At 45.8% G+C, this 27,999-nt stretch overlaps 1 protein-coding gene and 1 long non-coding RNA gene across 2 annotated transcripts in view; one reads left to right on the top strand and one right to left on the bottom strand.

Annotated features, from left to right (window-relative positions):
* LOC135903673 (uncharacterized) overlaps nucleotides 1-27,999 on the top strand; it is a 222,405-nt gene that overhangs the window by 97,752 nt on the left and 96,654 nt on the right. The window lies entirely within an intron of this gene.
* On the bottom strand, nucleotides 956-26,247 carry LOC135903664 (vitellogenin-6-like). The gene is made up of 25 exons (XM_065433989.1): nucleotides 26,110-26,247; nucleotides 24,463-24,605; nucleotides 22,681-22,815; nucleotides 22,380-22,517; nucleotides 20,907-21,074; nucleotides 20,165-20,304; nucleotides 18,238-18,424; nucleotides 17,323-17,519; nucleotides 16,833-17,001; nucleotides 15,828-15,992; nucleotides 15,040-15,240; nucleotides 14,354-14,571; nucleotides 13,809-13,915; nucleotides 11,904-12,178; nucleotides 10,737-10,857; nucleotides 9,449-9,668; nucleotides 8,507-8,810; nucleotides 7,800-8,009; nucleotides 6,755-7,018; nucleotides 5,978-6,115; nucleotides 5,197-5,436; nucleotides 4,074-4,374; nucleotides 3,477-3,634; nucleotides 2,837-3,073; nucleotides 956-1,371 (listed from the first exon to the last, which is right to left on the bottom strand). The coding sequence occupies exons 1-25, from the start codon at nucleotides 26,150-26,152 to the stop codon at nucleotides 1,207-1,209; spliced, it is 4,644 nt and encodes a 1,547-aa protein (XP_065290061.1). The 5' UTR covers nucleotides 26,153-26,247; the 3' UTR covers nucleotides 956-1,206.

Genomic DNA, 27,999 nt, shown 5'->3' with positions numbered 1-27,999 from the left:
ATGAAACACACACACACACGCGCGCGAAGCAGTACCACGATAAGAATGACTATTCTGATAATGCCATCATAGTCATGTTGTCGTATCATTTTCGCCATCATCTCATTGTCATTATACAATGGTAGTCCTCACATTGTCCTCATGTCGCCGTCATTATGCCATCGTCATCATTTAGGAATTCTGTCGTCATGATTACGTCAGCGTTATGCAGTCGTAATGCCCATGCGCCCATGTAAATGAGTGCCATGGTGAAGTGGGATGACATGGGAGTAGGTGGTATTTAGCCAGGGCAACGGTAGTCTCAGAGTGACTACTACACGTGGTATGTAACCGTGACTCCAGAAATACGGCGTGCCGCTACTTTGCTGGAATGCTAATCGCGTTAGCATCGACAGCCGTCGTGAGGTGGGTTTTGCCGCCATTTATACTTTTTGTCGACACCCTTTTATTAATGTAGTCCAATTCGACTATGAACGCCAGCTCGTGCTACACTCTGAGAAAAGTTTACACCATTTCCGTCGTATCTTGCCACACAATGAACGTCATCTGTTTTGCCCGCATTTCCTGTCTTTAATGCTGCGAGCCCGGTGCTTCCCAGTAACGAACGGTATGCGTGTTATTAGCATGACATAGCATTGCGGACAGGAAAGTAGCGGCGCGGTGTTTTCAAGAAAGGACACGCAAGCAAGGCAGATGACGATTGTTGTTACGTGGCAGATATACACCCCAAAGGGATGTAAACTTTTTTTAGAGTGTAGATCTTCCATCTGTGGGAACTCTTTATATCATCTCCGATATGCACCATTAATGAAACAAAAGAAAACAAGCTGATCTGAACCTGAATACATATGAGTCGTTTCAATGTTGATCGCGTTCGTAACAGCCATTTACGCTAAATATGGTAACCGCCAGTGTTGTAAGTATCTGCGTAGAGTGAAGCTCCATATGCATCGAATGTGACTCTTCAAACTTGTTTATTTATACATCTGATAAAATATACAGTCCGTTCATGGCAGTGTGCTCTGAAGAATACGTGCGATACTGCGAGCTCCACGAGGCCTGCTGCCGCCCTTGATCATCTTCAGAAACATTGAAGGCCGGAAGGCGTTTTCCTTTTCTTCTTCTTCACCTCTTGAACTGCGGCCGCGCGCAGTGCGTAGGCTCGGGGCTGATGGTTACGCAGTGATTTCGCGAGGAACGGTCCTCTCAGTGGGTGGGTGGGTGGCAGTCGGCACTGGGCACCACGTAGCTCTTGGCAAACTCTAGGGTGCTGTTGTACAGGTGCCCGTCGGGTCCGGACAGCTCGTGGTTCCTGTCAAGGTTGTAGTCACCGCACAGGCCGCACAGCTTACCGCGGTAGAATGGAGCGGTCTGCAAGAAACGAAGGTCAAGTTCACATGTAAGCCAGTGCCATTGCTTTCTTAGAGAGAAATAAAAGACCCAGAGTTTCCCGCAGAAAGAATGTTTACAGGCATAAACTCCTAATATAATGGAGAAAAAGTAATATGTTTCAGAAAATGCGTAACAAGCACCCGAAGGGCCGGGACCGCATGAATCGGTATATCAGGGAGCACTATAGGTCCATTCAATCGGCATTCTTTTAAAGCTTTAGAGCAGGACCATAAACAAGAAATGCAGACAAAGGTGGAAGGCTCGTGGTAACGTTGGTGCCGAAAAAGCCCTAAAATCTTAGTCACCCAAAAGTACTCTTCCAAAGAAAAATAGGTAACGAACAGTTTAAAAACAGCCACAAAATCAGTCCTTTCAAAGATACGGAAAACAAGTCAGAAAACAGTGCATCATACGTGTAGTGTTCTCCCTTTTCCAGGATGTTTTCTGATATAGCGTCTGCTGCGCTATCATGTACTCAGACTGCGAACTATATATCTTATTGTCGGCTACTTAACCTCCAAAGAACTCCGCTATGGACATCCACGACCTTGCGCTTCGTAGCCCTAAGCTGGTGCGGATAACAGGACTGACGTCTGTTATGAGCGTCTCGAACTCTGTGAGGCAGTGCAAGTGCCAGCCATGTACATGACAGTCGAAAAGCATACGTGGAAGCGGACACTATCATTGTGTCTACGGGAATCAGTCATGTCTGGTCTCGCTTAATCATCATTAGCCTGGTTACACCCACTGCAGGGCAAAGGCCTCTCCCATGCTTCTCCAACTACCCCGGTTATGTACTAATTGTGGCCATGTCGTCCCTGCAAACTTCTTAATCTCATCCGCCCTCCTAACTTTCTGCCACCCCCTGCTACGCTTCCCTTCCCTTGGAATGCAGCCTGTAACCCTTAATGACCATCGGTTATCTTCCCTCCTCATTACATATCCTGCCCATGCCTATTTCTTTTTCTTGATTTCAACTGAGATGTCATTAACTCGCGTTTGTTCCCTCACCCAATCTGCTCTTTTCTTGTCCCTTAACGTTACACCTATCATTCTTCTTTCGACAGCTCGTTGCGCCGTCCTCAATTTGAGTAGAACCCCCCGTAGGTGAGTACTGGTAAGACACAGCTATTATACACTTTTCTCTTGAGGGATAACGGCAACCTACTGTTCATGATCTGAGAATGCCTGCCAAACGCTTAATATTTGGAGGAAAATCAAATTTCCTCTCGAATTGTTCTTCCGTTTAAGCTACAAAGAATGAAGGGTGCTCTAATCAACAGTTGCCTCCTCAAAATACAGTTTCTGATTAAGGTGCACGCATATTAAGTAAACTTGCTGCTGTATTGCTTAGAGTGTTCAAGGTTTCTCACTCGAAAGCTTCTTCGTTTGCTGCTTCCGTATCTACTTCAAGTAGCGAAATGGCATCGAAAAGGGTACTAACCTGTACGAAGAGCAAGTTTCCATTGAAGGTCAGGTAGAGGCCGTAGGACTTCGAAGTCACCTCGAACCACTTGTCGCTAGTCCTCACTACAAAGAGCTCGACGTCGTGGTCGGTGTGACTGTAGGGACGCTCGGGCACAACGTCGACCTTGTTGCCGTCGACGCGTACGATGAGGCCGGAGTCTTCGGTTACGGGTAGTATCTCAAGTTTGGTTGTGTGGATGAACACCTTCAGAGCCTGGAAATGTTCAGGAAGTTACGAAGGCGCATGAGATCGCAGCCGGCAGAATGTGAATGCATTTTTAACATAGCGTTATTCGCTTTGCAGACAGCGAAGCTATGGCGGCTTTCAGGTTTTTCTACTTTTATTAAACGAAAGCGTCGCAAACGCTGACTTATTTATTCTTATCGCGCTAGTCTGCCTCGCCATTCAGGCAGCACGAGAAACTGCGCATTGAGCTTTTCTGCATTGTTTCATCGCCTGCCTCCTTGATCAAATTTCCATAATTTATCATTCGTTTTATAAGCTACTAAAATTGAGTGTGTAGGCCCACTGATATCCCTTGCTTGTCTGCTTGTCTAAATCAAGATTCTGTGATATGCATTTTGAGTTTGAGATAGTCCTAGAAGTATGAGCTGACCTTGGTGAGTGAAGGGTTGTTCGTGGACCGGGCCAGGACCAGGAACCTCTTGTTGGGAGAGCAGTCACGGGTAACCACTTTGTAGCAATCAGTCTCCGGAAGTTGGACGAGGGAGCCATCAAAGGTGCGCAGGCTGAATGACTGAAGGTCGCAGTGCCCTGTGTAATGCGAGAATGTTATGAAGCACTACACATTTTCTCTAAGCAAATTTGAAAAAAGAAAACCTAGTTTGCTTGTGTTTTTCTGAACTGGGCCGTACGTCAGAACTTGTCTCGTTTTACTCGTGGTCAGTGTTAAGGATTACATGTGCATTATTGTAGTGACAGGTGCACGTGTTAAAGCATTTGTTGGACATTTATTGTCGAGTGATCATTAGATTTCATTAGGCAATGAGCTTTATAAAAGCTGTACCGAAACGCGGCGCTTCTTTCTAAAGGTACTCGTCACAATTTTTTCAATATGCCAAATGCACAAAAGTTGTGATTGGCTGTGGGTAAGAAGCCTTTTTTTCGTAAAAGAAATGGATTACGTGATAGCATTTAAGAACCAGTAAGGGCGTTTTCGAGTGTCAGAGAATCGTTCTGGAGAAGTACTCACTGTGCCTGTACTGCTTGGCGTACTCTGCAATGTTGGTGTATCCGAGCGATGAGAAAACCCTGGGTTCGAGCATGTGGCTGAACGTGGGCACGTTCCAGTGCTTGAAGTGCTGGCCGTCCTCGGTGGTGATGACAAGGTCGGTGTGCGGCTTGTCCTTCAGGTCCCACCAAGGAACTTGAGAGACCAGGTGCAGTTTGCCGTTTTCGCCAGTGAAGTGTGAGCGGATGATTCCGAAGAAGCCGCCGTGTTCTGGCCTCAAGGCGAGGTATTTGGTGTGCACGGGCAAGAGCTTGTTGAGCAGCTGGTGGGAGGAAATGAAAGTAAAAGATGGTTCGAACCTTTTCGCATCTTTGAATCGCAGCAGAGAAATAACTTGCGTATGTGAGCATCTGCAGGATTCCAGTACCACTTTTTTTTTATCCGACAAAGATAAATCCACCCATCAAAACGCCTCCCCGCCTGTTTGAAACACTTTGTCCCTGTTCATAGAACTTCTATACCACAATTGTGAACTTTCTTTCCCAGATCTTTTTCTTTTGTGCTCAGTAACTTGGTTTTACACACCGCAGTAGCTCAACGAAAAAGCCGTTTGGCTGCAGAGTACTTGGCATCATATGCAATCCATGGCCATGCCAAGCACTGTCTGAAGGTGTCCGAATAGAAAAATGCTTATATACTGAGCTGTAGTTTCCCGCTAAGGAATCTCCGTTCAGGTTTCCCGCTAAGGAGTCACCATTTATCTAGAAGCATCCAATGCGAGGGATCTCATAGCCCTTGTGTTGATTTGGGAAGTTGAACCGGCATTGTGGGGCTTTTAAGGAATACATACTTGTGTAAAAGGTTAGGTGCTTCCAGATGTCAACTCGCGTCAATGCTGCAGGCCAATTTTCGGCAACAGTCTGCCTATCTCTATTTTATTTTTCTGTTATCTTTCACCTGTGTTCCAGCGTTTCAAACCAAAAGTTTTTGTGCTGAGTGGCTTCCGTACCTTCCTTCTATTTTTGAACTGTTTCCATGAACCTCATTGTTCAGTTCTATATCGTAAAAAAAGTTCACAACGGAGAAGCTGTGGTTGCCTGTGAATTGAGTCAGCAATGAAGTCACTGCAGGCAGTAGCCCTTACCGGCTGGTAGTTCTTCCACTCGACGTCCGCGGTGAACTTGGCCAGGCGGCTGGAGTGTCGCAGGAACTTCATGCAGTAGTAGTTGAAGGGGATGCCATGCTCGCGGCCAGCGTTGCAGTGGAGGGCCATCCTGTGGAGTCCGTTGTAGCGCAGGTTTCCGGTGATGGGCTTGCCGGCGGCAGCGTTCACCAGCTGCTCTTCGTCCTTGTCAGTGTGCGTGTACTGGCCGTGGATGCTGATCTGTTTTTTACGAGAACGAAGAGAGTGAGGGCTTTAAGGGGCTGGCTTTACCTTGCTGAAAGTACTTTCCGTAAACGTGTACAAACACCACATTTTCAATAGTCGCTCATATCTTTCATTTTGAAATTAGATATTAGTATGAGCCTATTCTCTGCGCCCACCGGTCCCCGATTTTGCATCGCAGTAGTTATTGCTCCCACATTTGCAAAAAAAAAATGTTAGCGAACGTGGGACTCATCAGTTACGTGTCTCTATCTGAACATCATTATTAAATTATTTATCTCGCAATTACTGCTATTACGATATGTGGTTTTCTATGAATTCTCTGCTTTTATGCGGACCTTTTGTATTTGATGTGCCATTGTGTGTAACATTTGGGTGCGTGGTTCGGCAGAGTACGTTCAGAAGCAAGTACATTCATCTAATGGTATGGATGGATAGTCTGGGACACAAAGCATCTTAATCAGATGGTTGCGGTCGATTACGTTATAGAGAGTCGTTGCTATAGACGTTGTTAACAGAAAAGACAATTTCTTCTCACGCTAGACTGGCCCTCGCAGCTGCTTCCATAGTGGATGTCAAGGTTGGCGTCAATGTGTTTGCCCTGGTAGAAGGTGGCCAGGTTCTTTGCTCGTGACCAGTCAGGCTTGGGGAACTTCGCTGACGCTTCCAGGCAGATCTGCGTAAAGCATTGAAAATCATCAGATTGGCACCCTTTTTTGTTTCTGTTTTGTTTTGTTTTGCTGTTGGTTGATTTGTTTATCCTCCTTGATTACCGGCAACACGTAGGAAGGCAGCGTAGTTGCCTTTATATCGCGGTTACTCAGCACGCTTTCCTAAATCTTCGCAGGATGGGCCAGCACACGTGTGCAATCTGTACACTCTCTATGTGAATCAAATGCTCATATTTTAGAAAATCGGCAAACAAAACAATAGTAAGTGATATGTCATCTTTTAGTAAACAGCCTAACAAATTTAGTGATCTTTAGGTAACTTTTCTATCTGCCTTCAGTGCTTGTGCAGCTCTGCAGTACAGGTTCGCGCTACAAAGGAAAACGGCTATTAAGTAATCAATATAGCTGTCAACTTCACATTCTAGGATTTGAACAATCAAAGCGTGGCATCGTAGCAACCAGCGCTCGAATAATGTGAAATCAGAAATCTTCATAAAAGCGACAGTTTTCGACATTTATCGCCGTTTTCAAGGAATCTGTTCCAGAAAGCTTGAATGGAAGACTTCCCCAGCACGGCTTACAAGTATGAAAACTGTTAACTTCAATGTCCGTAGAATTTAGCGGAAAATGCCATAAAAAATCACCTTCGTTCCTTCTTGGTCATTGCTGCTGAATGGCGTTCGATCGTAGAAGAACTGGAACTTGTGGTTGAACAGATCATGGTTGAACGAATATCTGAGCTCGGTGGAGACTTTGCGCTCCTTGGCGTCACCCTTGAAGTTCACGTCGATGTTCAGCACGTGGGTAGAAGGCACCTCAGGATCATCACCGATCTGGTCGTGAACCTTGAAGTGGCTGTGACGTTCATCGTCAGGCTCCAAGAACTTGTATGCGATGTCGATGTCCATCTGCACATCGGAATCAGATCATCTATTAGAAATGTCGGTCATCTTCTTTAAAATTGCGCTTTTGTCAACTCCGTTGAACGCAATAACGGTAAAATACTGTTAGGTTCTTCACATGTTATCCTGTGGGGCCATTGCATGAGAAAAGTTTTAATGAGCCAAGTTGTTTACGTTTGGTATTGTGCACTGTTACCGCATGCTCTCAGTTCAACTAGATTGAACTAACGTTAAATACTTCGGTTTTCGTTCACCGCGACTAAGACTAATGCCATCGCGAAGAAGCGCGTCACTCGAGCTTCTCTGCTGCGTGTAACAAAACGGTTTGAAATGTAAATCATGTGCATCTAAAAACACGCCAAGATATTCTCACGAATGATTAAAGGCACATCATGCACATATATATGAAGGGTAGAGGCTTGGGCATGTTGGTAGTTCATGTTAAAATTAGAACAACACGAGAGACTGGGACAAAGTTGTCCTGACAACTTCAGGCAGTTTTCAAGCCAGCGCTGTGGGTTTTCTTCTTCGTTTGTCCCTGTCTCCCCGTCCCTGTATTGTATTCTGTCCCTGTTCTGTATTTTTCTGATTTCAATATATGTATGACTTTCGTAGAACTGTACGCCACTTATAACGAGTCTGCCTGACAGATTCTACACGTCGAGTAACCATGATGGTGTTGTTTGGGAATGTTATGCATACTCTTGTTGCAACAGTTTCCTATTCTAAGCGCTCAGTCTGCCTCATATCTATAAAGTAATAGGAAAGATGGAAACGGAGAACTTACTTCCTTAGTTGGAGCATCACCGGCAGGCTCGAAGTAGAGCTTGAAGTTACGCGGGTGCCAGTGGGGGTTGATGGTGATGTAGTAGAAGCGTTCGCGCAACGTCATGTGGTGGTAGAACTCGTCAAGTCCGCTGTGCAATCCCCGCTTGATGAGGTGGCCCTTGACGTTCATGGCCACACCGAAGACGTCGCCAAAGTAGCGGCGGTCAAACTGCGGAGGGCGCGAAAAGATCACTAATCACGTCTGGGAAATCTTGGCGCAAGAAATCTGTTCGCCGTTTCTCTAAGCAAGTGACCGCTTACATCACTGCCCGTTAAAACAGTTAGAACCGTAGTTTGCTGTATGTGTCCTTAGCTGTTCGAGGTGCAACCTTCATTTTATTCCCCTTATTTTGTTTGCATTTAGCATTGTTGTTTACGCCATTGAAGATTACATTCGATACAAGCAACTTTAGTACAGCACTTTACTTTGCTCAAGACTCGTATCATTGTGCACCAATAATTGCTTTTTGCGCAAGGACACATAGGACATGCGAAATTCTGAGAATGTGCACAGAATATCTCGTAGGGATATTAGACGCATACTTTTCTCAATCAGCTCCAAGCACCTGCAGGTTGGCTAGTGCTTAATTAAAGTGTCATGCGGCATGTTATTTCGCTATATCGACAAACATTCAATTTGTTAGCGAAGCTCCCTATTGCTCTCACTTCAAGAAGTTCATCCGGGCGGTACAGGGGCTTCTGGTTCGCCGTGATCTCAGTGATGGCATTGGCGTGGTCTTGGGTGAGGTCGTAGGGCATGTTGAAGGTGAAGGGGTGGAAGTGGTGGTTGACCGCGTTCCAGGGCAGGTGAAGAGGGCGGTTCAGGCTGAGCTTGCCTTCCAGTGGTGCGAGGGTGACCTTGAGGTCAAGCGGCCAAGAGACCACGGTCCTGGCATCGTATCCAGAGCCCAGGGATGCCCTGGCGAAGGTCCATGCGAAGCCGAGCATCTGCTGCGTACGGCTCTCGTACCTGTTCAGAAGGTGAAGAAAGAACGGTGAAGAAGTTCAGGCTATTTGCCATGTTTGCGTCGTCGTAGAAGTAACACAGAGCTTTCGCGTTTTCTTTAACATGCTACCATTTGCCGAATGCCGTATTGCCGGAAATCTGCACGTCAGCTACAACGCTAGTAGCGACATCTTGTGACAACGGTAATACTGCAGTGACTTATTATTTGAATTCTAATTACTTCGCTGTAAGGCGTTGATAGCAATGTAATTGTTAACATGGAGTGCTTTCATAGTTTTCCTCCGACTAGGACACTCACTAAAAAGTGATTCACATACATTGCAGTTGCATAACGCATCACAAGATACCGCTACCAGCTTTGTTGATGCGGGCCGCGGCTACGGTAACCCAGCATGTTTGTCCCTCTCTACATTGGCTTCTTTTCTGTATGTGCTGCTTAATGGCCGCATAATACAGTCAGTTAGCAAGCGATCCGCTTTACGAATCCGCAATCTCTTAGTGTTCTGAATGAAGGATTCCGGCGCTTTCCTCTCAAGTTCTCATTGTCACAACTGGTCGAAAATTACAAGCCTACGGTTACTGCTCGCCTTTGTGTGCCACCACTGACCTCGCAAGAGTTTTGAAAGGCAGGTCCCACTCACAGATAGTGTCGCTTCACGTCCAAGTGGATCTCTGCGTTGTCGCCGTGGGTTACGTCGATCTTCTCGCGGCGAGCGTAGATGAACTCTGCCTGTTTGAAGTCAAAGAACACCGGCACGCCAAGCTCAGTGGGATTGAGGTACGTCATGTCGTGGCTGAGGTAGAAGGTCTTCTTGCGAAGCGCCTTGCCCAAAAGCTTCTGGGCCGTCTTCTCGGGTGCGTCTGTAAAAATGACGATTGAATTAAGTTCACACAGCCGCTGTAAGCTGCCATGAAAGAATTCGCTGGCGTCAAATACTTAGGCGGATGAAATCAACTAGACAGCGTTATTTGTTGAGTATTGTTGATGCTTTAGAATATATTAGCATTCTCATACACAGAGATATCACAGAAATGGTTGCAGCCACCTCATAATTCTTGAGGAATGACATCTTTTGCAATTTTTGTGACTGGTGTTTGCAATTGATGCATGCATCCTATTCGGCAACTATGACAGTGACCACAGACTTCCCACAGCCTCAGAAGCGTTAAGGATCTCTTTCATTATGTTGAGACAAAATAAGTTTGGTAAACACGACTGGTTGACGTCTACGTAACGCGAAGCGTTCATTTGTAGTGAAGGCTTGTGATTATTGTAGCTGTTGTATACCGAATGGTTATGTGAAGATTAGATTATCTGGTGTTTACATTCAAAATAAGTTGTAGTGTTTCTAATGGAAAAATATAAAATTGAAAGCAATGAAAACCCAGTGAAACGTACCCTGTGGCCGCAATACACATGCCCCGTGCACATGCCAAGTGCACATATTCATTCTTCCTAGCGGCACATACTCAGTACACATTCCCATTTACCAACAGTGGAACATGCCTAGTCATCCCTGTGGCACACAATTTTTGTCAACACAGTCACCGACATAGACCCCCCAAAACGGCCAGGTATCCCACTCGCCCACCCGCAAAAAAGTAGCTTTACTCAGGGAACACTATTTAAAGTAAGAAATATCAGGTTTATGGACATTTAGACGACACCACATCCCGTCACATCGAAGTCCGCGTAGTTTGCCACTGTGTACCGGTAATCATTGTTTTGACGAATACAAGCTGGCTCTCATCAGATAGATGGCAATTTTTCGACAGTCCATTGGCCTATTGTGGTCTTTGAAAACTGATTTAGGTATGGTTAAAGAAGCGCTGGCATGCATAACTGTTATCCTAATGCATTAACATTTCATATAAGACCCACGAGGTTTAGAAATATGTTTAAAAGTCAGTAGGCATTTTGAGGCCCACCTTTGGACTTGATGGCGTCAAGGATACTCTCGTCGAAGTCCCAGGAGTCAACGGCCTTTCCGAACACGGACAGGCTCATGCGTGCGTACACGGGGTCGTATTCGCGGTCGTGAATGTGAAGCTACACCAAAAAAAGAAAAAGGGAAAGGAGAAGCTTTTAGGAGCGGGCAAAATGAATTGTTATGACAGAAATTCGAAATAAATCACATACTACTACAGCTTTCTGCCACGTTTGGCATCGCGGGCTGTGCTACGTAAAACCGAAATAACTTCAAACACGTTATACGTGCTTGAAGTTATACAACGTTATACAACCGGAATACATAGGTTAGCGCTTCCGCCAAAGAAACGCGAGAAGACTTGTAACCACAATCACGAGCCACCTAAAACCACAGTTACTGATGCGAAACTTAATCAGTGAGACTGTATTCAGCACTTCGGAGATGAAATACAGCCCCTGGAGGGCTGTATGCCTGAACGATCGAAGTAAAGCAACTGGTGAATAAATAGCTCTGTTTGTTGATTTTCGCTTCCACCGCCTACGCTGGGCGCTTAGCAGCACCCACAATCCATAGGCTGATGATGTCTAGATTAACTGCCCTATATTGATATATCATGATTAATCAGCGCCACAACTGTTGCTATGTCTTGCTACCCATAGAGTCAAAGCCGCTGCCGAATGCAAAAAGAAGGCGAAAGGGAAACGCTTCATTTATGGGGCGCAACGAATTGTTTTTGCTTACTTGAATATAGGGGGAATTGTGACGCCCGTTATCGAATGTGGGCGGAATGATTGTGACGCCGAGTCGAATAGTAAGATGGCCAGGAATGCCGTCCAGTCGAGCAGTTTTTGAATAGCATTGGTATAGCTTCCATATGCACTTCAAATCTTTCGAATAACTTGAAAATTACGTGGGCTTCCTTTATATTCATGACCCGTGATCCATACCTCGGCAGTGCTAAAAAGATATGGTGGCACAATATATCTAGAAATAAATTGAATAAATATTCGAATTCGCGGACATCGGCTTTTGGGTTCGAGGAATAAAGAGATATTGCAATATTTGATTGACCACTGAAAATCTTCCATACAATCATGCATAGCCCTAGCTGTACTCCCTGCATTTATGTGGTAGGGGTCATGCGCAGGGTCTAGTCAAGACTTACGGCGTCCTCGATCTCCTTTCGCTCCTTAGCCGATGCGTCACGCGGGAAGCGGCGGCGGCCCATGAAGTTCCAAAGGTTCTTGGTCGATCCGGGCTGCGGTCCAACGAGACGGTTGAACACCTTGTCCAGGCCCCAGCTTTCGAACGAGAAGGCGACCGTGTCGGTGGAATGTCCGGCGACGTAGTCCTTCATGGTGATGTACAGGTTGCGAGGCAAGTAGCTATCGTGAGATTTGATCATCTCCACCAGGGTCAAGCCGCCGTAGTCATACTTGGCTGCACACAATGGAGAGAAAGGTTGCGTTGCAGTGAGAAGATAACTATCATTTTTCTTGACTCACTAACGGCAATCTATTCGAGACTTTCGAATACATTTCGCTGCGACTTTTCACCCTCGTTTTGTTTCGTTGGCGCGCATCTGTGACATGATTTGCAGGATTAATGTACGGCAAACACGACGAGAGCTTGCGAAGAAAAAAATAGATAGACACGTACGGCACCAGTTTCCAGCGTCGATCTTGTGTTCCATGTATCGTGCCGCATTTACACTCGCTGTCCTACTTATATCTATTGTATTTAAGTATCGCGTGGTAGTTCCATGATGTGCCATATTTGACATCCATCGCCCTTTATTAAAACACAGGTTGATGTTAGAAGATAGCACCGTTTCTGTGCTGTTCTCCTGACGTCACCTTCTTCAGTCTAAACTACTATACCAACAATGCATACCAACAAGCAAAACAATGGAAGCGTAGATGAATGATTCCGGCCCTGTGTCATGCTGTAGAGCGCAGTTTTTAGTCCAGGCAACGTTTCAAGGTTCTTTTGAAAAAGTAGCATGGAAACAAAATTGCATTGAATAGCTGATGTCAAAGGCTTGAAGAAGACTCTTGACGGAAGGCGATGCCAACCCATTCATTTTGGTGTGTTCTATTGCAACTGCCGCTACCAATGAAATTTTTTCGGGAATTTCTCCTTAGTTTGTTATTTGCGAAAATATTTTAGAGGCCGTGGTGAAAAGAAAAATTGACTCGCCATCCCGGCTCTGCGAAAGTGGAGGTCCAGCGAAGCTCTTGAAAACCACCACATGTGCCGAGGGCGACATACTATGCTTTATTGCTCTAGAGTAATCGTTGTAGTGGTGGCAATTAGAGTAATGAGAATGTTGAGAGCACGCTGCCGCCCATAGCGCTGCTGCGAGAACATTGACATCAGTTGATAGGCTTGCCGTTTATATACGAAAGGCTAGGAAAGTCACTCGCCACTTCGCAAGTTGCCGTTGGTGGGGCAGCTTCTGCAACAAGAATGTTTACCAGAAAACGTATGCGGAGAGCGCTACATGCTTGGCTTTGTTATGAGCAGCGCTTTATTATCACTTATGGGGCTCGGATAATTCTTTCGTGCTTGTTCTTTATGGTAACGCTTGCTGTTTTGTATGTTGTATGCGTGATTACAAAAATTCTATGCACTGTTCGCTTCATTTTACTGAATGGTTAAAGCCTTTGCGTTATGGTGGTACGAACCACTTCTCCTGGCCCTGCACAGTAGCCGGGATCAGCCCACATTTAAATTTCGACCAACGACAGGCTAACAGCTTCGCTGAAGAAAGGAAAGATGTTACCACATTGCTGTTATACGTATTATGGTGAATAAATAATGTAAGGGCAAATCTGTGCCTCATTTTTCTCAAAGAAACAACCTTAGGTCAAACGTATGAAAAGCCAGCAAGCTTTTTCGGATGTTAGCATTTGCGCTGCCAAAACCGCCGCGCATCTCCACAAGCTTTTATTTGGTGGTCCGGAACTTCGCTTGAGCCCAGCGAGTCAGTGCAAAGTTTATGGCGGACTGGAGAGTTTGTTTGGCCATTGCAATGCCTTTCCTTTCGTGGTGGGAAAATCGTACTTACGGTTGTAGCCAGAAGAGATGAGAAGGTGGGATGAGGCTCGGTCAATAGGCTTCCTGAATCTTCGGTTGGTCTCCCACAGCGGCAGCACGTAGCGCAGGTGCTGGGCGCTGCATGATAAAGGGGCACAGAAATCACGTAAATCTTTCGCGTGTTGTTATTTGGTGTAAATTTGCATCATATACGTACGCGTAATAGCGGTGTCAGTTAAAACTTAATTTTCTCAAACGTCAGGTCACACCAAAACACTCTCGTTTAGCGCTTGTCAGAATATTGCGCGAGAAAATAATTAGTTCGTAGCTCAGTTCGGGAATGTGCACGATATCCATAGCGCTGTATGTGAAGGCACACGACTAACTGGCTCAAAACGAAGAACTACAGCTGGGGATAATCAGGGCCTGCTACGGAGAGAGAGAAATAGAAATCTGCACCAATAAGCAGATTTATTTCATCTGTCCACCAAATTGTTTCAACTAGGCTCGCCTTTCTTCTTCGAAACGATGGCAAACAAAGAGTGATGCCGTTTGCTCTTACGCAAATATACTCACATTTCCTTGTGGCATGGGTACTTGGAGTTGGCCAGGGCACGGAAAGCGCTGATGACGAACGCGACGACCTGGTCGCTGGGGTCAGAAAGGACTTCGAGGCCGATGTGGCGCAGAACGTAGAGATCCGGGTTGGTCACCACGACGACGAGGAGAGCGGCGATACGGACCTCGCTCGGTTCACTCGTGTTGTGGAACACGGGCAGTGCGATGGAACGAGCCTGTAAGCGACATGCAGACATGGCCGTTGGAATATGTCCAAAGGCTCAGACCATCCGAGGCAGTAAAGCATCGATGCTACGACTACAGACTGAAGTCAGAACAAATGCCAGCACTACAAGCAAATCCCAGGTAGGCTCGCGAAGAAGCGAACACTTGAAAAGATTGTATCGAAAGCCATTGAGCATCAATAAGTACTTGATGTAAATGACGTAGTGATCATGCTGGCAGTTTTATTAAAGGAACTTCTACCATAAAATTTCTATCACTTATGATTACAAAACTAGAACAGGATCATGCAGCAAAGTTTACTCGTTTCTTCAATCTCCTGAATAAAGTGGGCTTAAAAGAGTAAAAACAGCACGTTGATGATATGTACTTTTGACAGCTACATTTATGCCTTGCTGAAACTTTAGGTAGCTGCGTGAATGATGCAAAAAGGCCAAGTTTATTCCGACAGGGCAGCTTACCAGCTCAGGGTGGTGCTTGGAGGCCTGCTTCAGGGCCCACAAGGCGGCCATTCTCTTGTGCTCATTCGCGTGCCACTTGGGATAGATGAAGCGTTCCAGGTAGTGCAAGGCCTTGCGGGTGCCCAGGTTGCCGGCTGAGCGAAGGAAGACCGTGCTTTCGTACTCGGGCTCGTGCTCGACGTCCTTCGGTGTGACCGAGTACTGTCAAAGAGCAAGGTATAGCGGGTAAGACAAATTGTTCCTGACCTTCTAAGGCGTTCACGCTTCTCACCTGCCCCATTATGCAGGTATGGCGCTGTGGCATCGTGCTTAATTACCAAACAAATCAAAAGAAGTGCCTCGTGTATTGACGTTTAATAATTCGAGCACGGTCATGACCGGCTCCTGCATACTAACATTCGGTTGACTATGCTACTGTTACTTAGAATTATGCGCAGGGCAAGGAGGTAACAAAGCTGTACATATAAATAAATAAATAAATAAATAAATAAATAAATAAATACATGAAATGAATTCTATGTGTGTGAAAGAATATAGTTGGGAACGTTTGAAATCGGAAATCTAGGGCAAATCTTGTCAGCGAAGCATAAACATTTTTGCAAAAAAAATGTGCAAAAATAAGAAAGACCTGTCAGAACGTACAAACTAGATATTTTATACGTATTTTGGCTTCTTTCAAGCCGACAAATGACTGTTTTGTTCACAGTCAAAGCCGCGCATAAATTGCTGAATGGCGAATGAGATGGTCGATTACGTTCGGATTGCGAGTTTTTTGATGAGACACTCACGTTGAAGATGTGTGAGACGAGCTCGAGGCTGCAGGTGCCCTTGTCCTCCTCGTGGTCGTCGTGAGCGTGTTTGCATCCTTTACCGCCGGCGATAGCGCTTGCGGCCAGTTTGCACGAGGTCCAGATCTCGCGGTGGCTCTTGACGGCATCAGACTTGCAAGAGTCCTGCGCGACACCAGAATCGGTAATTGTATTAATGAAAGAGGTGTTTCACCATGCGATAGCTCTATCACCGTCCCACCACTGGTATTCCATCCAACGTAGCGCCTTTTCAGATTACTACTAAGCGTAAGGCGAAGTGCATTTGATCACTACTTTTATTGTTTCAGCCTCTTGTAACCTCTCCTAAACTGGTACATGCGAGGATGGCGAAATCTTAGGATTGAAGCTTAAAGGTTTCTAGGCAGACTGCGGCCGCAGCACGTTCACTGAGGCATCGTGGGAAAATCAAATAAAGGGACGATGGCTCCTTAGAGTGTAAATTAGGTGACTGTTGCGAGCACACGTGCCACTTTTCAATTATAATTGTCGTACTTAACATCATTGTTGTGGAAGCATCAGATGTGATTCTAGCCACGCAAGAAAGATGTTACTGGGGCTTCGGTACAGCCACATTTCTTGAAATCCAACAATGTACCAGTGCCAAACTTTCACAGTAACAAATGGGACACGAAGGATATTGAGGCTGCGGTAGTAGTCAAGATGTGCTTGGGAACGTAAAGATCAGTCACTCTGTTGCATAAATGTCCACCCTTGAAGCGTGTTAACCTCAAAGCGTTATCTCCCGCTTACTACACCTTTAGTGAAACACATAACGACCTGGAAATGTTTATTTCTGTTTCTGCTACCATGTTATCTTTACTGTGGCCGACAAATAAGTTACAACGAGCTAATCAACCACGCCACATAAGTTCTGCAAAAGTGATTGTACAAGTTGAAACACATTCAAATAATTTACGCTCACTTGTGCTTACGACTGCTTCCTTATTCATCAATCACACTTACGGCGATTTCGCGGAGCAGGGCAGGGCTGACTTCCTTCAAGTTGAGGTGAAGCTTGTTGTAGAAGCGGTCAGCATCGTCGACGCTCAGTTCGTTGTGCTTGATCAGGTTGAGACCGTAGGTGACGTGTGGGTTCAAGCCGACCGCCGCGAGAAGGTCCAGGAAGACGTGTCTGTGAAAGGTGCACCGTGGCAATGCCAATCAGAATTCGTTCATTTTGGCCGTCGACGATCAAGCATATCAAACTCTTTCCGATATAATTGTTTTGGCCGAATTTTCACAGCCTCATTATTTTATTGCCAACCGTCTTGATTTATTAGACCTCCTTACGCCCTTAAATTTGCACATAAATCTAAGTAGGCGGACGTTTTTACGATTCGGCCCCATCTAAATCCTCAGCTGCCTGGAGAACACTTGACCTCGTTCATAGCCGTGCAATGTCACAGCCGTTGATCCACAACAGGTCATTAATTTTCGCTGTTGAACGTCTTACTGGAGGCTGTCCTTGATGTCCTCTGGTGCCGTGAGCACATGGTTCTGGTAGACGTCGTTGATATCATCGTAGCTGAACGTCATGAAGTTGTGGAAGAGCATCAGGAAGAGCAGGCTTCCGCTCTCCTTGTTGTCGACCTCCTTGATGTCCTCATCATCGTATTCAATGTGCGCCAGCTTCTTCAGGCCTTCCGCGAACTGAGGGAGGTGAGAAATGATTGGAATGGACCTTAATTGGTGAACAACGAAAATCCTAAATCAAGCAAACCATTGAATGACCTAAGTGATGGAAGGCAGTTCAAGAATAAGATGTCTGTTGCAACCGCTGTTGCAACCGTCTGTTGCAACCGCTTCGAAAAGGGGCATGTATTTTTTTTGTTTAAAGTAATGCGTTTGAGGAATTTTAGAGGATATCGAAAGCATCACTTCCACTGAGAGTACTGCTTCTGCCAACGGAGCAACTTTCGTTTATAAGGAAGAGCATTGGCGCCTCTACTGAAACCTTTTATGGAAAGTTGATTTTCTTTCGTTCGAATATTAAAGAAAGCGTGGTTCGCTAATTTTTATGTTTTTCGTCAAGGAACCTGACTCATGCTATCTTTTCACACCCTTCAGTCTACCCATTAGTGCGAGTTTTGTGCTATGGGGCAAAATTCGAATTCTATGCCAGCGTTTTTGTTTAGGAAATCGCAGCCTTCAGATCGTCAACGTCGCGTATGAAACTTTTAATTCCACCATTCCTCGTTGAGGATTTGTAGCACGGATGAAAATTTTTGGGACCTGCAATTAGAATTGTCTCGTCAACAAAGGCCACTATTGACATAATTTTAACGCGGGAATGCTTTTCAAACAGAAGCTTAACATTGTCATATGCGCTTCTAGTCAACGCATAATGAGTTACTGTGGGCGCGCTTACGTTCTCCTTGTTGGGTAGGAGGCCGAAGTGGGTCACAAGGCGGTTCGGGTGCTTCAGCTCCTCTGGGTTCTCCAAGTCGTGGGTCTCGGGGAATTCCTGGGCAAGCGAATGCTCCTTCTCGCCGGCCTCAAGCAGAGTGGTGTCAGTCGTCGCGGCGTCGTGTTCCTCTTCCAGGTCAAGAGTGCGGCTGTGGGAAAGAAAGGCAGGCATGGAAAATATGGTTTCCGTTTTTTTTTATTGCGATTTCAATTATATTGAAACTCCAGGCGCATTTTTTTTGCCCTCGCCGTGAGTTTCTCTATGAGTCCAAGGGCGCTAACACATGCGAGTGAAAGCGTGCGAGGGTGCGTCGACAATAGCGGCTCAATCTCGGGTGCCTATGGGAGGAAGGCGGGGAGAAATCGCGCCGTCTTCCGTCGCGCACAAGGCTCCTGGAGTGGGGGAGGGGAAGAGGAGTGTGCGTTCTACTGCGGTGGCTGCTGCGGTGGTGCGTGGTCACGGGGGACGTTCTTTCCTAAAAGTAATCTGTGACTGGGAAAGAGTCCACCATGGGCCGGCTTTGTTCGCACTGATGCGAGGCAGCACGTCGGTCGATTCGCTCGCTACTGCTGCCGCGCGCACTCCAGCTTTCTGACAGAGAGCTTCCCCGGTCATCGATTGAGATGTGCTCATCCGTGCATGTGCTCGCCTGACATAAAGCTTGTTACTGTAGTTTATAAGAGAATCTTTAGAAGTTTATGCGGCCGATAATGCTACTATCCTTACTTGGTATAGCTGTCTACTAATTTGCTCTCGCAAGCGATGCTTCGCATTGTCGGCGAAACTGCGATTTATTTTTTTCATTTTTTTAACTCCACCAATATTAGCGTTATGCGCATGCTTATAGGCGCACGTAAGACCCAGACTTCGGCGCAAGTGTATAATAGCTACCATTACATGCTTATGTTTTGACACCGCGCCATCAACTCATATAGGGCTTATGTTTTCACTGATGTTTCGGCCGGAGGACTGGCCCTCGTCGGAGTACGAACGTTATGGCACACGTCTGTACTGACATACCGGCCGGAGGACCGGCCTTTTTTTGGAGTGGGTGCACTTCGACGGAAGCCGGTCCTCAGGCCAGTACGTCAATAAAGACTTGTGCCATAAGGTTCGTTTTTTTTTCTTTTTTGAATGTTATACCTTCGGATCTGGCACGAAATCCTTCGTCTTGTATGCATATATATATATATATATATATACATAGCGGTAGCAACACGCGAACTATTGCCTCGTTTCCATTATTAGTTTATACATTGTCTCTGAGGGCTGTATTTTTCTTCCACAGCTTGAAAACAACAAAAGGCATTCAAGCCGTGCTAGGAGACAACGGAGGCAACTGCGAACAACAGAGAATACTCAGATAAAAAGCTTGCGAGCGTTGGTGAAGCTGTGTTTCTTTCGACAGTTTGTGCACAGTGTGGTATGGTACGAAAAACTTTATTCAGATCCTTCAGGCGGCGCTAGATTCCTGCCTCTATATTTTGCAGATAGTTCTTGTAGTTCAGTACAATCTGTCTGAAAATTATGCCTTGATCACGTTGACCAACCGCAAACAACATTGAACTCCAGAAATATATGTGTCATTCAATTGTTATGGCGACGGAGTTGTGGCCAACGTCTAGCGACTCTTAACAAGCTTTCTAAAGAAGCCACAAAGGGCCCATTGGCACGTCTGCACCCAACTTTAATCTTAAGTTTCAACTTTACATATTAATATTAACGAAAAGACGAAGCAGTCCAAAGGAATTCGCGGGTACCCGTGTGACAGGGCTACTAGGTAATGCACTCCTAGACTCCAAATTTGAGCTAACAGTTCACAGTGCATGCATTTGTGGCTCCATGTCCTTCAGCGTGGAAAATAGGAAAAACTGCACGGAATACTCACTTGAGCAGGACGTGGAACTGCTTCCCTTCGCCGTGAGGCTTGAACAGCTGGGCCGACTCGCCCCACGCATGGCCGATGACGTAGTGCTGGGCGGTTCCCTTGAGCTCATAGTACACCTCGGAGGTGGCGGTGTGGGGGTACTAAATAGAGGAAACGAAGCATGACAGCGATTGAGCAAGATTGATCCCACGTATATTTCACGAAGCGCGGCTCTCGGGCTAAAATCAAGGGAAGAGTGTTATAACGTATGAATCCTGCTTCAAGGCACAGTCAAGTGGAATGCCTTATGGCAGTGATCTCAGTTGAGGTATCGCGTCGCCTAGGGAGCACCAACATTGTCCAGAGTGTACGCAAAATATTATCGTTGATGGTTTCCTTTTTACTGCAGTCTGGAGCTCGGTGCGATCTTGGCAGAATTTATCTCCTTAATTACGAAACCAAATACCTAGGAGAACTGCACACCTTTGATGATGAATGCAGTTTGCAGTATTTTGTTCCGCAAGTCCGGAAAAGTGAGGAAAGCTCGTTTCTGTTAGGCTGGGTTAGGTTTAGATCTCACTTAGTCACGATATTTCCTTAAGGAAAAGTGACAATGCATTGTAATTTAATTACTTCATAAAAGCTTACATCCTAATAAGAAAATTACAAACCGAATCATACGGTAAAGCTTTACCGTGGAATCAGACAAGCATTTCAGTAAAGCCTTGGTTCAACTGGACTCCGAAGGCAGGCAAACACTCACCGTTGCTAGAGCTTCGCATTTAATGCACTGGTGTTCCTTTTGGTGTCCGTAGAAGCCGTAATGCTCGTGGTCGCACTTGTCGAGGTTCTTAACCTTGGTCACCTCAATGTAATCGTGCTCCTCTTCGTGCACGATGTACAGGGTGTCGCAGGGACCATGAAGACCGTCCTGGGGTGAAAGAAAGTGCAGGGGTACTTAGTTCAACTTTGAGGATGCGTCTAGGTAAGCTGTCGCAATGGCTTACTTCTACTTCTTTTTTTGAGAAATTGCGCATGAACTAGAAATTGTGCATGAACTAGGTCATCTTGTTTTCTCTGATTGGTTCCATTTGTGGAATCCATCGTTATTGGCACAAACACACACACACACACACACACAACGAAGTTCAAGAAAGGGTAGCGGCTTTGATGGTGTAACAGGTGCATGAAACCTTTCACCGTCAGATTCTTCTCGTGTGCCAGGCAACATCGGGCAGCTGCGAAGCGATGTTCGAGTAGTGATAGACTGTGCAGTCATGCCGACATGGGATCGTAGTTTAAGCGTTCGATGTGGTCTTTAACGTTTCGCATATTCAAGCGCCATAAATTGTACCCATGAAGTAGCACTTGCGTCGGCGCATACTTTGCTGCGACTGGTACTTTGTTCATCGAAAGGAAGAAGGAAGCGGTCGACGTCACAGCCACAATAACTGGTGGTCTAAGCTGGGCGCTTGTTTCACTTATTCACGTTCTGCTTAAAGGGTCACCTTGCGATAATGTGTGTTTAGTTTCAAAAAGATCACACTCGGATCTGTAATCAGGCTTCGCCCGAACAACCAAGAAGCAGGCCTAGTGGCTCAGTTCTATGAAACGGCGGCTTTGTAAGGAGCCAACACCGACAGCCTTGGAATGAAGTGCAATGTAGGCTAACATATTCAAGAGCATCCCTGAGCCATTGTAATGTTCTATTGCACGCTTACCGGCACTAGGTATCTGCCACGTGTTCATCCATGTTAGTGATGTTGAGATTAATACGTATGCGTATTTGTTAGGCGACAATTTATACTTATTCTTCCCATTCTTCATTCTGAAGCCACCCTGAACTTACGCTCTCACCTTTGCTATCTCAATGATTTCATACTACGAATTCGTGACCTTCTCTTGCGAAATGTCGAAGTGTAGCTCCATTAACGTTATCAGCGATTTTCGTATTTCATTTCGTTAGCAGTCAACTTCACTGCACCACGAAATATCGGTTCCTTTTCTTCAGGCCAACTTTTTTCGTCAAAAAGGGCACATGTCACTCTCGCTGGATTTGCTCGTGTACGAAAATATAAAAATTTAATAACACATAAGATGGCGGGTCAGATACATGAGGTGGGTTGGCCACCCTGTTGAATCCATCTCACGTCATATGGACCAACAGCGTCCTGGGCGCTCTTAACCACAAACATGCTTTCATAACTTCTATTACAAGTTACATGTCCTGGCTCACCTCCTTGACGTGGTACCCCTTGTCGTCGTGGTGCTCATGGCGACCCTTGACAAGGTCGAGTTGGAAAAGGGATAGAACTCCCTTCTTCAGGTTCCTCACCCACAGCTGTTCGTTCTTGCCGATGGAGAACTCTTCGAGCTGGAGTAGAATAAATGGAACACGTGAATATCGTAAGCACCAAACAATTAGTCTTCATGCACGTTGGCTATCTACAGAATGACTCTTTTTGTGTACGAACAACGTGAATAGGCCAGGACAATGAGTCGCTTTCATACAAGGGAATGTTTCTGCATTGTCGTACCTTTCCTTCGTCGAACTTTCCGGCGAATGGGTGCTCTAGATCACCAGCGGCGTTCGGGTTTGCTGCGTAGTTGAACTCGTTGTGAGCAACGTCGATCTGCTCCGAGTTGAAGGAGTCCGCTTCGAAGTTCACGATCTGAAACGACCAGAGCGCGTGAATTGAATTAGTTGTCGCTTTGTAGATTGTGGTAAAAGATGCTATGCCCTTGGAATGTAGCAGGGCATCGAGGCTTAGCACAGCACTAGGCTTAAATAAAGATTCTGCGTTCTTACGTGCGAAAACTACGATCTGTGTATGAAGGACATCGCAGTGAACGACTCAGGATCAATTTTTACCACCCGGCGTTTGTTAAAGGGGCCCTGTAACAATCTTCTCGCCAATCAAGGAATGGCCTCACTGATTAAAGGCGGCTTCTCATGAATCTCATGCGGAACATACTTTTCGTATCATTAAACTATAAGAGGAGTTATCCCACGGATACCCGCCTTTTTCGGTCTTTTCGTCTCAGCTAATGCGCTCGACGCTACACAGTAGAGAAGCCAAGAGGGCGAAGTCTCAGGCAGAAGCTGAGTGTAGCGGCGAAAAAAGGTCTCATCGCGGTTCCTTGCGGCGGACTCGGTAGACTACGCTACGCCGCACGCCGCTTCCATTTCGGAGTCCACGCGCACTTGACGTAGCTACGCGCGGCGCAAAGACCAAACTATTTTTCCTTCTTTTGAAAAGCAGACATGCATACTTTTTGTTCACTTATTTTACCCAATACCAACAATTATGTATTATTTAGAATGTTCTCCTGATCACAAAATCAGCCCTCAGCGTTGGTGGGTCCAGCTGCTTTCGATGAAGTCTCATGACGGCATTGCGGAAGCGAGAGCAAGCGATTTTTCTCCCGTTTTAGCTCGAACATGTAAATTGCCTGCTGCAGGCGTTACAGTAAAATTTGGCTCGCTACCTTGGTTGGGAATCGCACTCGCGCTGTCGGGTTTGGCAACTCAACGCCAACTTCACAATCCACCATGGCAGTTGCTTATTTAGATAGTCGCTGGTTTAAAGGGACTACGCGTTCATCCACCCGCACGAATGAATCGTTCGAGTTACCCTGTTAGAGTGCTATGGAAGAGGCCTTTAAAGTTCTCGTTTTATGTTACCGTTAGTAGAACCAAATGTTTAAGAGCCTCCCTATGCTGCAACCCTGCCTCCATGCCATTTACCAGAGATTTTCGGAACGTCGAGCTGACCAACGGGCGCTTGACTCGAACACTGCTGTTCTCGGTTCCACTCGAGCCAACTCATTTTCGCTGCAGACGCTTTGCAAGTTTGCAAATTTCTTATTTTCGTTGCTTTTGGGCTTCAACTCGAGTAATCTTTTCGTGAAGGAAGCACTGGTGTTTGACAATTTATTATTATGGCTGTCATTTCTTACACTACTAACCAATTACTGTAGAATATTATTCAGTCTGATCAACTAAAATATTTTGAGGGCGAGGTAGTGCCAGCACGTTCTCTTACCACGCTATATTCTGATAAATGCTTAGTTCTCAAGAATGAAGAAAACTCGACCTTCGCTTTCTCTGTTTCGCTTGTTGCACATGGGACACCACGGCTCTTGCCTCCCCTTGCACAAGATCCTCCTCCCTTAAAGCTTGTTTCTTTCATGCGCCTGCTCTTTACTTCGCCTTCCGTTTCATAATTCAACGACCCTTTTCTATTCGCAATTCGTGTTTTCTTTCCATACGGCCACCATGCATGCATATGCCGCGTTAATTCCATGAAGTGTATTACCTTGAAGTGAGTTCCATCAGGCTTTGGCTGCACAATAAGCTTGGTTCGGAAGGCGATTCCCGATGCCTGCAGAGGCTGCTCGGGATTGGCTACGTGCAGTGTTCCTTTGTACTTATATACGTACTCCTTGCCGACTTCGAAGCCTGGTAAAGAACAAAAGGATATGCGTCAAATATATATATTTTATTTCCTAGCGCAAAAATTGTTTAGAGGTGAAAAAGGGAACAACCAATCTGTTCCTTTTTTTTTTTTCAAAAAGCAATTGCTTTGTGCATCTGAAGGTATGGAGCGCGATGTCGCTTTTAATATTCGAGATGCAGCCTTCGTATGAATATAGAAGGTGGATGTATGAGAGAATCAGACTTTAGCGTTTTCCACTGGGGTAATGGCTTCAATTAGAGTGCATATAGGCACAACACAATGAGAAAGAAACAAAAGTCGTAGTAGCTCAGTGGCTAAGTGCCTTGGAAGGCTTTGTATTCGTTTGCTTATGCGTATGGAAGGTTAGATGCGACAGCACCCTACCGCTGTGGGTCAGCATGAGTTTTACCGAGCACTGCTGCCACCATTGAGTTGAAGCTCAGATTTTTAAGCTGAAACGACGCTTGCGTGCCTTTGTCAAAGCTATGAATTTGAAGTGGGAGCTTAGTCAGAACCAAATGCTGTGAATTTGGCCTGTAGATTAGGTTGGAATGTGGGGCGCATGAACAATCTATGCAACAAAAAGAAGGAACTCAATGCCTCAAGCCGAAACTCCAAATTGACATTTGCATCGTGTCCAGTTTCCTGTTCGCCGCCATATATCCTCATTGTGATTATGTGTAGTAGGCTTCTTTGTGAGGCCTCGCAGTGCTCAAAGCATCAAACCAATTAAAATTTTCTTGCTGAGTAGTAGCAGTTCTCTATGCTGGACTGCCTCATTCACTCGTGTATATGCAGATATGTACATGCCCGCTTTGTATTACTTGATTTCAGAATGCTATGATACAATTTGATAAAGTGTCACTATAATTCCAAGGTTACAATAGATTTCTGCGCGCTCAAGACGCCTTATAAGATTTGTCAAATGGCTTGTGCTATAAATTATTTCTATGACACTTGATATGCAGCACATAGTCTAGCGCATTGATGAATTAGAAAATCCCAAGGAGTTTCTTGGTGGTTCTTTACATTCACCCGTCCTCAGTGACCACTTTTGAGTGATTGAGAGACACTTGAATATCTATATACGTGCATGAGGTATTTACGTTAACCTGCCGTTCAACCTTATTACTCTATTTTTTCCGACTTTTTATTCAAGGCAGTGAAACCTACAATTGTGTCCAGAGGAGTAGCTCACTGCTGCCTACTCTTTCCCATTAGAAAGGTGCCTTCCATGTAGGCGAGCGCCTGCATTTCTTTAAATGTCACCACTAATATAAACCATAAGACTTCATTGCCCATTAACTTCGAATGTCTTCGCAGGAATGGCTAGACGCCAAGCACATGACTGGAACGTGCCCCGTGTAAGAATACTCAAAAAGCTTAAAGTTGTGCCCACTTGGACCGCCCCGACGCCGCCCCCTTTGCCCTGTACGCTTGAACCACAGATAGCCTCTTGTAGACACACTCGAGAGTTACATGCAAGGAAGGCAGATGTCCACTTACCGGAGGCGGCCGCGACGAGCAACGATAGCCACAGAACTCTCATGGCGGTCCTTCAAGAACTCGCTTCCATTCCAAGCGGAGCTCTAACTCGTGAACCCTCGGGGTCGCCTTTAAGTACCACGGCTCGCCCGGTACTAAGGCGCTGCAATGCAATGGGGAGAGGAGGTTGGGCGAGTGCAAGCAGACGAGCATTGCGTTTCACTGCGATTCAGACGATAGGGGCCTCAGGCGGGTCACGTGACGCCGAAGCGGGAGAAAGGGGAGAGTAGCCTTTTGCGGCGCGCCGATTCCTCGAAAGCCCTATGGAGGTGGCCGAGTGGAACTTTTCTTTCAAGCACTGCCTCGCGCTTGGACTGTTGGTCGTGGCTCCGGTTACACGATTGTGAAGTCGGCTCAGGTCTTCTTGAGTATCCACAGCACGCGCTTGTGTGCGCTGATATCGGGAGCGAGAGGGCAACTAGGAAGCTGCCCTTGCAGACCGTCGTGTGATGTCTCGGTGATGGACAGTTCACTCGATTTTGCAAATGCAGCTGCGGCTGCTGCTTCTGCTGAGGCCTGTTTTGGCGGGCCCCGAGCAAGCCTCTGCGATAGCACGCCGCTTGCGATAAATGTTGCGTGTTCGAGAGGCATATGCATTGGGACCGAGCAACAGGGTGCATATTCCAAAACAACGGTTTCGCAAATCTTCACTCGCAAGACTCAGCGTCGGCGGTCGGCGCCGTAGCTGACGTAGACGTTTTCGCGTCTTGCGATCCGCATTACGGGCAAGAATCCTCTCTGCTTTCTTCTAGCGGCCATGCGCTGCTCATAGCTTTACTATGCGTTGTGCACATAATACAATGATATTTATTCACTTGTCATGCTAGTTTCTTATGACTGGACAGTAACCACACACTCATATATAGTTATAGCGTAGATATTTGCTTCGGCAAACCTGCGATAAAACGTACTATCACGTAGAGTATGATCTCTCGTCAATGTCAAGGCTTGTTTGCTTATGCCACTTGCATCACAATTTAAAGCCTGTTGTTTACTGTAGAGATTTCGTTGTAACAAAAACGCATATTTATCTATTACATTCCTGATGATATGGGAATAAAGGTACGGTTTGTCAGAAGATCTGCGGCCGATGAAAGTTTTGTACATATAAAGCAGCGTTAACAGGCCTGGCCATATTAATGCAATGTTTCCGTAAATGTTACAGGAGCGAAGGCGTGCGTGCTCCGAAAATTAACACACACGGTTAGTACATTTCCAGGACGCATACTAGAGGAATACTTCCAAGCATTTTACCGCGGCTGACGCCGGTAAGATTGAATGGTCTGCCCGCATTTTTTTTTTCATTCTGAACTCACCATTTCCGTTATGTACGAGCTTTCCTGTAAGTTTTCTCAGATTATCAAGAATAATGCACATGACATTTACTACAGCTTTTTAATATCGATTGAAATGATAAATTTATTACGAAAGCCACCTACAAGAAGAAGCAAAAATTATATTTATAGGAAAGATGTTTCATACAAATATATCCCGTTCGAAGCTCCGAGAGAGAAACACATTGGGCACCTGGAAGTTTCTGAAAGCTTTGTACGTGAAACCTGGAGTTTAAAACATAGACAGGCACACAACCGTGAAGTTGTGCAACTGTTTAACATTTGTCTACCAAGAATCACTTTCTCTGTAATTTTAAGCATTTAACTTCAAATTCTAACAGTATAATTCCAATCGTCCGGTAATACCTTACATTGTATTTCGCGTGCCTCATAATCAAATAGTAGTTTTGGCGCGTAGAACCCCAGAATTCATTCACATTGCACTTAGTGATAATATGGAGAACTCGAGGGCTCGACTTTTGTCTAATAACAATCGCGTGAAGGCAACAGATTACGA

The sequence above is a fragment of the Dermacentor albipictus genome, chromosome 9 (assembly GCF_038994185.2).
Source record: "Dermacentor albipictus isolate Rhodes 1998 colony chromosome 9, USDA_Dalb.pri_finalv2, whole genome shotgun sequence".
Classification (NCBI taxonomy): domain Eukaryota; kingdom Metazoa; phylum Arthropoda; class Arachnida; order Ixodida; family Ixodidae; genus Dermacentor; species Dermacentor albipictus.
Note: the sequence above shows the minus strand (reverse complement) of the source record. Positions and strands in the feature narration are given on the sequence as shown.

What these genes read in the sequence shown, in the direction of transcription:
- LOC135903664 (XM_065433989.1), bottom strand. Translation starts at nt 26,152, where the DNA reads ATGAGAGTTCTGTGGCTATCGTTGCTCGTCGCGGCCGCCTCCG. An exon ending in CAGTTCCACGTCCTGCTCAA is followed by an intron (nt 18,425 to 20,164) that starts GTGAGTATTCCG and finishes TCTTTCCCACAG; the next exon opens with CCGCACTCTTGACCTGGAAG. An exon ending in GAAAGGAGATCGAGGACGCC is followed by an intron (nt 10,858 to 11,903) that starts GTAAGTCTTGAC and finishes TTTTTGGTGTAG; the next exon opens with CTTCACATTCACGACCGCGA.